At 28.4% G+C, this 12,345-nt stretch overlaps 1 protein-coding gene across 1 annotated transcript in view; it reads left to right on the top strand.

Moving 5' to 3' along the window:
* Positions 1-1,773: 1,773 nt before the first annotated feature.
* LOC142325789 (very long chain fatty acid elongase 7-like) overlaps positions 1,774-12,345 on the top strand; it is a 29,394-nt gene continuing 18,822 nt past the window's right edge. Inside the window, exons 1-2 of the mRNA XM_075367819.1 lie at positions 1,774-1,822; positions 10,760-10,950. Of these exons, the coding sequence (XP_075223934.1) occupies positions 1,774-1,822; positions 10,760-10,950 (240 nt within the window). The remainder of the gene's footprint in view (positions 1,823-10,759; positions 10,951-12,345) is intronic.

The raw sequence follows: 12,345 nt of genomic DNA, 5'->3' as shown, positions 1-12,345 counted from the left end.
AAATTCAGTATTAAAAGAACAGCTGAAAATGTTCATTTTCGTGGTGTTATAAGAATCAAAAAAATTAAATTTTTAAAACAATAACACCACGAAAATTTTTTTGATTCTTATAACTATTTGAAAATACTGTGCAACCATCGAAAAAATTTCTCTTCTACGATTTCATTAGGATAAAAATTCAGTAAGATCATATATCCTAAACTACAAATTTAATTTAAAAATTTTTTTATATTAAAAATCTACGACTTTACCTCCATTAAAAACTCCTTTAAAACTATTTAAACTCCTTTTTATTTCTTTAAAACTCCTTTAAAATCTACGTCTCATTTTTATATAGAGTATCACAAAGTTCTCCTTGGACCTACATTACCTATTCTACTTGCGTACTTTATTTGCGAGTTAAGGTAGTCAAGGATTTCGGTCTGAATTGAGCTGCTACGGTGAAATGAGTTAGTACTGAAATTTTTACGAAGTTAAGAAGCAGAATTGATAGTTTGTTATGGTTTATAACTTGAAATATCAAACAAAATAGGTGCCAGAACCGTATCTGCAGTACCGCGTTACTTCAATGGCAAGTAAAATTCACAGTACCCGATATATTTAATGTTGCTTACAGAATAGAATAAACACTAATACCGTATTGGGTGTTGCTGATCAACTGCTTCAATTTAATTACCGATGTGAAATAATAACTTTTAAAATTATCTATTTTATGTTTATCATTAATAAAAAAATTATTATAAAGTAATTTTTATTTTACAATTGTGTAATATTTTGGTTTTTTTATAATGTTGTGACATTAATTTTTAATATTAAATTTTTCAAATGAGGCAAGGTTGCCTCATTTGGCTTCGCACATACCACACCTCAACCAGCAGCGTCGAATGACCTTGAAATTGTGCTTAACACCCCATTTTTCCTCTGCCAGATATAGGTTTCCATTAAGATCCCTCATATAACTGTATATGCATGGATATATATAAATATCTTATACAATAAACATAGATATATTATTAATATAAATAATAAGATGAGTCCAAAAAACAAATCCAGAACATAAAAACGAAAAGAAATCACCAAAAAATATGCTTATCAGTTAAGCAAACAATAACTAATGCAAAAATAAAACAAAAAGAGTACCAATAAAAGCAAGTGGAGAAACGAAATTAAGGAATTTGACTTTGCAAAACACCCTAGGTTAACTGATTTACGTCACATCTCGGAGAATATTTAATATATGCAGTCGCATTAGGCGTTTAACGTCTTTGCAGTATTTAGAATGTTAACCGCTAATCAGTTCGTATGTTAATTAATATGTTGTGTATTGTACCGAATTACAAAATTCTATATTTTGCATCTCCTATCGAACGGTTGGCAATCTCAGATAAAAAAATACGTATTCCAATATTTTTCGCAGATCATGGCGCTTCTATTATATATTTCAACAGTTTGTTGTCGAATACCTGTGCAACTTCAATTTAGTCTCACTTGCCATAGCCCACAGTTGGATTCTGTAGGAGAAAATCGGTTTCAGGACCGTTGATTACAACTGCTTGTTAGGTAATGATTGTTGACACCCACTGCAAGCAACCAACAAATCTCGTTGAACTTAATGTTAAATTGCATCCTTTTCTCCCTGACATGACTTCTCCACATCAGAAGTTTAACTATCACATGCTGATAGCATTTCCAATATTAATTAATAATTCCTAAAATATTACGTAATAATTTTGGTAAGATAATATTTTGTTGTTTTTTTTTCAGAAATAAAATATGTCTTTAGAAACTGTTCCTTTGGTGGAAATCACAGATATACATGAAAGTAAGTAGTTACTAAAAAGTATTTATGATAGTAGTTACTGAAAGTAAGTAAGTATTAATGTTACTAATTTCATTTTAATGAAGTTTTTTCTCAAAACTATTCTATTTAGTTCTAAAACATAAAATATTCCGTTATATTAAAATAAAAAGGGAAAGGTGTATAAAATAAACAAAAAAAAAATATAAGGGGAAATATATTACTCCTTGAATTCTGTTACCGAGGCCTGTTGGTTGGTTGAAGGAGATGTGTACCGTGTATACCGCTTTTGTTGTTCATATATTAACAGCCGTTACGTATTTGTAAAATATACTTATTTACCCACAACAAAGTTACCGCTGAATTTATGGAGTAGGAAGGAATATATATATAGTGTAAACCTAGGCCTACGTTATGACGTTAACATAATTTTCTCTGAAAAGGTCAGCTGATGGAGACAAATCAATGAAATTGTAAAACAAATTCAGCCTAGATTCTTTTATATTGAGGACTCAAATCTTCTGAAGTAGACGCCCCCATTTCTGAAAAAAATCCTATCCTAATCGATTCATAAACTGTGGGTATTGTTTTTCTGGTGGCCAGAAAGTGTGGATGTCTTCCAGTATCTTTTTGAACAAGTCGTTCTCCAGAAGGCGGCATCCCAATTCACGCATATTTTTGTTTTTACCTGCTGCCCACATACTCTCTGCTGTTTGCGTATGCGTTCCGCAAAGAGTCAGCAAACATTTCACTATAGATGCTAGAGTAGTTAGTATATATCTCACTCAGAAACTCGAGCGACATTGAAATCCGGTTTCCAGCAATGTAAAATTATAATTCTTCCTTGTAATATAAATACTACGATGCGTTTCTGTTGTTCGGTTCGCAACAGTATACCGTATACACTGCTTACATATGCCACCGAAATTTCAATGTTCCGATAGAACGCGGTCTACGTTGTATTTTTTACGCTAGAAACAACTTTATTCGATCCCTAATTTAGCTGGGTCCCCGATTTTAAAGGAATTTTTTCAAAAGTGAATCCGTAAAAACTACTCGTAGGAAATTTTTCTTATCGGGGTTTGAGTGCGCTCCAATACCGAATTCGGTCTTGGAAGAATAATCCGTCGTATATACGTTTGCTCACGGATGGCAGATCGGTGAATAGATTAAACTTGATTGGCAATTTGAGTCCTTGAGCCACGCACCTTTTTGCAAGTCGATTTCGGTTCGATGTCCCTTGAATCAGACACCGTCTTTGATTATGCTTATGACATAAGAATAAAGTCATATTTTGATCCACAGCATATTATCTTTATTTACTGGTTCGTCACGTATTAATTGAAAAAGTGACATTTTCGAAACTGAAAAGAATGAAAATATTAGAAATTTACCCTCTAACTCACTAACGAAAGGCATTATTATATTATAACAATAACTTGATGACCGTGACATTTACTCCAGTAAAAAAACCACGAATACAGCATTATGGTTATAACAGGAATTTCGCTTTCGTTGTCTTATCGCGACTATCAACAACAAACTGCAATCAACTGGTATTATTTTAATAATTTTACTTAGTACGTACAGCAGTACTCTTCAATAATACATTGTCAGAAACAAAAGAATACAAACTGTAGTTTCAACTTGTATATATTTTAATTTTCTGGTAGATGGGGCGTCTAGTGACTAACTAGTAATTAATGTAATTAATAGTAAAATTAAAAGTAATTAATGTAGCAGCATGCCAAGGATTTCTTTTGAGATTATTTTGTTATCTGAAATTTTTACCAGACTAGAAAGGTAATAGATTACTAGGAAGATGAAATTATGTAGAGATTTGTCTCACAAAAAAAATAAAATTTATCTTTATTTTTAGATTTATCCAAACATACCGCGCAGTTTAGTATAACGGAAACTTTTTACATTTACAGAACTTAGTTCACATTTTACGATTAAAAATTGTTTTACAGTTAGAATTAAAAATTTAATCCATAATAATGATTAATCTTTATAGTATAATAATGAACATTAATATTATTCTTTAATTACAAATTATGTGAAAAGCAATTATAAGTGTCTTTATAACTTGTTAATAAAATAAATAAACTGTTAATTAATAAAATATCAATCCTCTCAAATTGTAAATTAATACCTAGTTCACTGTCTAATTAAATTAGAAGTTTCTTTTATTATACATTTTTTACCGTGTCACTATCATTCAAAAGTTTTATATGTTAATTTTCTAGTTATACTTGTAGTATATTCTAGTAATATACATGTATATTAAAAAAAAATATTGTGTCATAATGTTAGAATAAATTTAGAAAATACACATAAAACATATTGTTAATATTATTATACGTATATTATATAATTTTTTATTTTTTGTTTTTGTGGACTCAATTCTGTGTAAACCTTTTATCCTCAGTATAATTACTGCACTCTAAATCTTTAACCATATGTTATATGCATAAGGAATGCAGTCTCTATTCCTTCTTCAGAAGTTTATACCTTCTACACCGCCATTTATAAGAAAATTAGCTAAACCTCTACATTCGAATACTTAGCACGCAATTTATGTACATGGTATAACTAAAACGTGTTTTTTATTTATTTATCAGCACTCAGAAGAAACTATATTTACGTACTGTGCATCTTTGTTTATTATAAGCTAAGAAATAATAAAAAAAATTTTATAAAATATTTTTAACGCTAATTCTAATCAAAAATTGATTTATCTAAGTAATTTAGAGGACAGAATAAAAAAAAATAATTATAATACTATTAACATATAAATAATTAAAAATACGACTGAACCTGAAGAAAGTAATTCTGTTTAGAATAAACACATTCGACAGTTATAAATTAAATCAAGCAGAATTTTAAATAAATTTATATTTAATGCTTTTAAAGTTCAAAACTAAGTCAAGCCCATCTACATATGTAGATGGAACATCAACCGATCATCAGAAGGAAATCGTCCAAAGCCATCGCAGAAGAAAGCACAAGTTGCTGTTCAAAAGAGCTCCGTAAAGAATAAATTAAAGCCTACAATTAATAATGTGTGAAGCCAAAAGAAGCAGTAATTGAGAGAAAGACTGAACCAACTATATCTAAAGTAAAAGTGCAGGAAGAAACATCGATTTAAATCCTCGAAACATCGAGGATTTAAAAAAAATATATTCATATTTTTTTAAATAAAAAAAAAATATTATTATTATTATAATAAGTTGCACAATTTAGTATTGACAGCAGTTTATACAAATTCCTTACCAGGTATTTGTTTTCAAAAGGACAGGAAGTGATTTTATTGTTGAAATACTTATATTAAATTGTTGATGTAAAATGTAATTGAAATTTTAATAAAAAATTTAATTAAATTAATTAATCTACGAATTATTGAAGTGTTCAGTACATATTTAGTATTATAAACTTCTGCATGGATTTATCTAGAGCTTCCGGTTATCTCAAGATCTTTAACCTACAAAAGGTTTCTTCGTTACGATTCGTGTTCTAAACTCTACATTATTGTCATTGATGAAATATTCGGCACGCGCTTAACTACAATAGTCAGTTATCTGTACTGCTCCTTGTTTTTTTCGATTGTAGCAGTAAGATTAATGTTGTTGGGAATGGCGAAATATAAATGATAGGTAAAACCTTTCACTTTTATAATTAATATGATACCGATCTACTCTAACTATTAGTTTTAGTGTTACTGATCAATTGAAATATAACATAAAGCGATCATTCACCAATAAAGAACATGAGACGTAATTCTAATAAGGCTGGTACAAACAACCTCACATTTTCTGGTTACCTTTTGGTGGAATATATATATCAATTTCATAGCGCCATCTAAGTGTTCAGCTTGAACAGAGTCTGCATTCTGGTGTTTGTTGTTATTACTATTATGAAATGTTGAATATTAAGGTTTAAAACATACAAAAAATAGATGTAGATTAACTATTTTATTATGGATTATATTTTTGCTGTGTAAGCATCGTTTAATAATTAATTAGCCGGTAAGGATATAACATTATTTTTAGCTACATGATAATAAAAAAAAAAAAAACTATGTAATTTTTATTTGTTTACATAACTGTTACATTCCTAATTTATTTTAATAATTAATTTGTATTATAATTATTAGTTACATGACACAACGCAATGGGTAATAGGATAAGCTAATTTATTTATTAATGCAATACACATTTCAATTATAACATTGAAAACCTGCTTGCAAATTTCATTTACGAGGATGTACTTTTTTAATCCCATCTTTGAATGTAATATTACTAAAACTGACAACTGACAAAACTTTTCAGTACAATAGTGTTTTAAAACATTGAAAACATTTTCGTTTGTTTATTATCGCACAGTACAATAGTTTCATTATACATATTGTTTAAATATAAAACTAGAATAACACAACTAGTCATAAAAAAATGTAATCGTTATTAACATAAATATATATATATATATATATGCAAATGTTTGATGTTTGTGGCGGTTCTGTCCGTTTCCAATAACATCACGCGAGAATCAACCGTCGACCAATTGCTTTCTAACTTGCAGAATACATTCCTGTTATCGCAGGGGAGGTTTGAAGCCAAAATGCAAGGCCCTAGCCCCCTTGAGGGTGAAGTGAACATTTCATCTTAGCTGACGATCTAATACGGTTTTTGATTTCGTTTTTGGGCATAAAAAATTAGACTATGGATTTTATAAAAAATTCGATTTTCAGCTCTTTACCTTTACCCTTTCCTAAGGTACAGAGTACTGAAGGGTAAAGGGAAGGGCAACTAAAAGGGATATGTTTGTTTACAGCAGGAGTATATCAGAGCTTCTACATTAAGAACGGGGGCAACGCTGGAGAAAGAGGGCTTTTCAGGCTTAATTGTTATTTATTAGCATTATTCTCACAACAATGACGAAAACGAATACAACAGTGGGCCAGAGGAGCGAAGCTCCCTGGCCATCTGCTGTGAGCAAAGCGAGGCCTGACCAAGTAGTATGTGTATATATATATATATATAAACTTTTAATGTTATTTTAAAATGAAAAACATATAAAGAATAAAAATTTAATTGAAAAATTAAATATTTTAATTACAAATACCTACTAATAAAATTATCAAACCAGTCAGGTGAGAAAATTTGCGTACAGATTTCTTGTTTCATGTTCCCAAAAAAAAATCCCAAAGCTTTCTATAGTGATTTTAATAATTAAAAACAAAATTAGTTTTTTTATAAAAATAACAAAAACCTAAAGATAATGCCTCCGCATCCTTAATACACATACAACTCGTAAAAGTATAACTTACCACACAAAAGTAATTATTCCATTTTTTATTCACAAGAATACACAATAAATATTTATTCATAAACACGTATTATAAACACAACAGACTTATTTATTATATTTTATTTATAATTTAATGATTGATGCAACAATTAAAATAAATACATTTCCAAGTTGGAATGTCAAACCATTCTTTTAAATAGTAATGTTTTAAAATAGTAATCTTTTAAATAGTAATGGTTGTAAAAATATTGTAAAAACTTCCAACATTGTTTAAATTTTTCCGCCTGTTTGGTCTTTCCCTCTTCCGGTCATATCACTTTGATTTCATTTTTTCCTTCCTCACCATTTAAACCTTAACTATTACTTATTTATTGTTTACAATTTTAATTTGTATTTAAAAAGTTAAAATTCTGCAGTTTTGAAATCTGCAAACAAATCTCTTTGATTTCATTGCGAATTAAGTTATAAATGAATTTTATTAAAATATCTCAATCAGTTTTCGAGATGAAAACTTCAATAACCAAACAGTAACTGGCCGACAGATACACAAGTAGAGTTTCTAAAATTGCAGTTTTAAGGATTGTTTTCCCATACAAGGAAATTCTGTATATGTAAGTATAAAACAATAAACAAAGATTGTTTTCTGGAAATAAAAGAATAATATAAACGTAAAATTAAAATAATATTTTCATGTTCTAAACGTGCAACAATGATGATGCAACAATTAAAATAAATACATTTCCAAGTTGGAATGTCAAACCATTCTTTTAAATAGTAATGTTTTAAAATAGTAATCTTTTAAATAGTAATGGTTGTAAAAATATTGTAAAAACTTCCAACATTGTTTAAATTTTTCCGCCTGTTTGGTCTTTCCCTCTACCGGTCATATCACTTTGATTTCATTTTTTCCTTCCTCACCTTTTAAACCTTAACTATTACTTATTTATTGTTTACAATTTTCATTTGTATTTAAAAAGTTAAAATTCTGCAGTTTTGAAATCTGCAAACAAATCTCTTTGATTTCATTGGGAATTCAGTTATAACCGAATTTTATTAAAATATCTCAATCAGTTTTCGAGATAAAAACTTCAATATTCAAACACAAAATGGCCGACAGATACACAAGTAGAGTTTCTAAAATTGCAGTTTTAAGGATTGTTTTCCCATACAAGGAAATTCTGTATATGTAAGTATAAAACAATAAACAAAGATTGTTTTCTGGAAATAAAAGAATAATATAAACGTAAAATTAAAATAATATTTTCATGTTCTAAACGTAAAAAGATTTTAATTGGGTTTTTAAAATAAATTGGTGTAAATTTCATATGAATACGCGTAGTAAAAAAAAAAATTATGAAAACATTTATTTAACAAATATATTAGAATAAGTATGAAGCTTTATTTTATATCTGTTGTGTATTAATCGATTACTGTAAAAATCCTAAGCTACGTTGAAGGAATGTTCTATATCAAAAATTATAACGCAGGTAGTATGTATTTGCTCTGTCCTCTTAGTAGCATTATTTAATAAAAATATAATTTGTTTTTAAATAAATAGTTTTATAGTTAATACACATTTAAATTTTTTTAAATAATCTTTAATCCAATACGTTTTTAATCATTGAAGTACGTCGACAAATAAATAATTCTTGTACTAGTTAACTATAAAAGGAAATTTATTTACCAATATTACATTTTAATAAAAAAAAACCGTTTATGTATATCAAATCCCTGATATATTGAATAAAAGACTTGAAATTAATTAGTATCTTCACTTCTCAGGTATATAAGTTTAATAAAATAATGTGCTATGTAATACAATAATGCTAATAATATAATACATAAAATAACTAAACTTCAAAAGTAAAGCTAGTTTTATATTAAAAGAAGCTTAGATTTAAAAAAAAATCTCAGGTTACAAAAACTAATAATTAACGAAAAAAAAATATATAAAAAAAAAACATGTTATTTATTTATTTCCAAAGTAGAAATTTCCGTGTTTTTACATTTTGTTAATGAATTGTTTTAATCTTTTAAGTAGATATTTGATTAAGCCAGAAGGATTTTGGGCAGAGTCTGAAAACTAAAAAAAATTCAGAAATTTCTATGAAGTTCATGCTAAATTTTATATGTGTATTATTCTGATTAAAAAAAAGAGAAAAAAGCACACAAAAACTTGATTCCGGAAACGCTTTGTTTTCCAGTTACAGGGAATTAATTAGGATTTTTCTTCACTGAAAATTGTGATGAAAATTATTTTTTGGAATATTACATTTTTGTTAATAAATTAAATTTATTTTAATGGGTTAATCATAGAGCTTTTCGTAGCCCTAATGACTATCACTGGCGTTTGTATTTCACTGTACGACTACTGGATGTTTTTGCTGGTGATTTTAGAAGTTAGAAAGTGAATGATTTAATACTGGGTCAAAAGAAGTATTAAACTTTAACTGCGTCTGTTATTTTAATTTTTCGTTAAAAGATTATAAGGTTTCATAGATTTGTGAATTTGTTAACTACTTTTACAGATATAAAATGATTGATAATTATTGAATCTATGTTTTCATCGCACGTTTATTTGTTTATAGATACTATATTTAAAACTGCGTTCCTCATTGATCCGATATAAAAACTTTTTATAGTCTGATCTACTTACTTTGAATAGTGTTCCACAAACAAAGGGCACTGTTCCGACTGATTATAGAGTTGTAAGATTAGATAGAGAATGTCATGTAATTCCAGATCCAAAAGTCTATTGTTTTCAGCCTAAAACAAGTAAAATCTTTCGTCCTGATTTTTTTCTTTAGGATAATATGAAACTAATAATAATTTATTTTACAAACTTTATACTTAATACTACAGATTACTTGTAGTTTATTTTTGTAATTATCGTAATTGTATTGAAATAGATTAACAAATCTTTCTTTAGGTATAATTAACACTTACAACAAGAAAAAACTATTGAACCATGATCTACTAAAGACAAGCAAGAAAGAGAGAAACTGTCTGAGCGGGAAGGAAGAGATAAATAGTAAAGGGAATAAATTCATCAAAAAGAGTTTGATTTTAACTGTTGTGGTTTTATCTCATATTTCAATAATAATGAAGTAACCATAATTTAAGTGGAGTTTTCATAAATTTTAAAGCTACCGGACCATATGTTCGCACACAAATTTCGAGCTTACGTAGTATATAATTCAACAACTAAAAAAAAAAAAAAAAAAAAATTTAGCATGATATCTATGACTACCTAAAAAAACTTAACTAGATATTTATTCAGGATCGAACTGATAATGCATGAAAAATAACTTAAACGAATTTAACTGCCTACCTAAGTCCTTCATATCGAATCTGGTGGTTTTTCTTTATTTTTTGTAGCCTCTGGGACCAACACCGTTAGGTATTGCTTCAGAGGATAAGATGAGTGTTATTGTAGCGTGTAAAAATGCGATGTCTGACCGGGAATCGAACCCGGGACCTCTGGACGAAAGGTCGAGACGCTACCATTCGCGTCACGGAGACGGGCCCTACGAATCTGTTAAACACATTCAAATATAAGATAAGAAAAATGATAAAGTTTTCAATATTACATTTTTAATCTTTTTTTTTACGTATCTTTGTTGTTTTTTATATTTAATTTCCATTTTGTAGATTCCATTTTGAACAAATGGCTTTTAATATCAACGCCAATTCCTGTCATCGTAATCCTTGGGATATATTTACTTACAGTTTTAAAGATAGGACCAAAATTTATGGAAAAAAGAGAACCTTACAATATTAAAGGAATTATGATGGTTTATAATTTATATCAAATCATATATAATTCGTATATTGTCGGAATGGTAAGTTTATATTTTTAATTTATTCTTAGAAAACCATGTTTAAATTGAATACAAAAAATAAATTATACATTATAATAGATATTTTTATTGTTAATTTTGAGTCTACCATAGGAATATTACGTGTGCGTGTGCGTATGTACGTATTATATATATATATATATAGAAATAATAATATATAAAAGTACATACAGAAATAAAAGTATATAAAGAAACTTATCTAACAATTTTCCTATCAAAAAAAAAATTGTTAAGGAATGCTAGATTAGAAAAATTAAAAATTGAAATAAAGAATACTTAGTTTCTAGTAAGAACAGAGTTAGGTTTGCCTGGACACATCGTGAAGCGATAGATTTTGAGTGTATTTTTGCATGAATGAGAAGTATGAACACTAAAAAAATAAGAATATAAAAAGTCCAGAGACCTTTAAATTAAGTTGTCTTAAAGCTGGAAGGGTAGAGGGAAGCTTAATGGTTACAGCTAGATTAAAAAATTTGATTGGTTGGATATATCGTAAAAGGAGAAAAGCTAATTAAACAGTAATAGAAGGACCAGAAAAAAAACCAAAACTTATAGAGAAGTAGAAGGGAGTAAAAATGAATGAAAATACAAAATGAATATTTTCAATTCAAAAGTCGCCCAAAAAAAAACCCTGTTCATAAATTAACATTATTTTGGTCGGGCTCGAAGGTTCTGAGAGCATCGAAGCGAAATTTTTATACCTTCAATATCTGGACGTAATCAAGTAGAATCCTACCACCTAAAGTGATGTTAAGGAAGAAAAACATCAACGTAGCTGATGATATATTTACTAACGATGTTTAAAAACGAATGGAATTTAAACAACGGCTTTTCAAGGAAGACGATGATTTCCTTTTTGATCGAATTATATCTTCTGATGAAACTTGGATCCATAATTTTGAACCGGAATCCAAATATCAGAGTATATAATGGAGACACCTTATTTAACACGCTAAGAAAAACTAAAAATCTGCGTGTCAGCCGATAGATGAATGCTAATATTTTTTGGACTATAAAGGCAAAATTTATTGACACTATGTGAAAGAAAAACGTATAATCAACATTGAATTAACTTCTAGTGATCTGTCAAACAGTTAATCATCGATAATCATGCTATAAAATTAAACAAAACTCTCAATACTTACGAAACGTTCTGATTTTCTCACAAAACAAGTAATTCTTCTGCAAGACTAAGCTCGTTACCATACCACTCGAAATTTACGGGAAATTCTGTAAAAGTCGGGTTAGGCGGTATTGCTTCAGTCAACTTAGTCTCGTTCCCGCTCGATCAGATATTTATTTTTGTTTAGCCCTTTCAAAGAAATTTTTCGTATCACCGAGTTCTTTAGCCACTATCAACTCAATAATCCGTTAAAA

The sequence above is a fragment of the Lycorma delicatula genome, chromosome 5 (assembly GCF_047948215.1).
Source record: "Lycorma delicatula isolate Av1 chromosome 5, ASM4794821v1, whole genome shotgun sequence".
NCBI lineage: Eukaryota > Metazoa > Arthropoda > Insecta > Hemiptera > Fulgoridae > Lycorma > Lycorma delicatula.
Note: the sequence above shows the minus strand (reverse complement) of the source record. Positions and strands in the feature narration are given on the sequence as shown.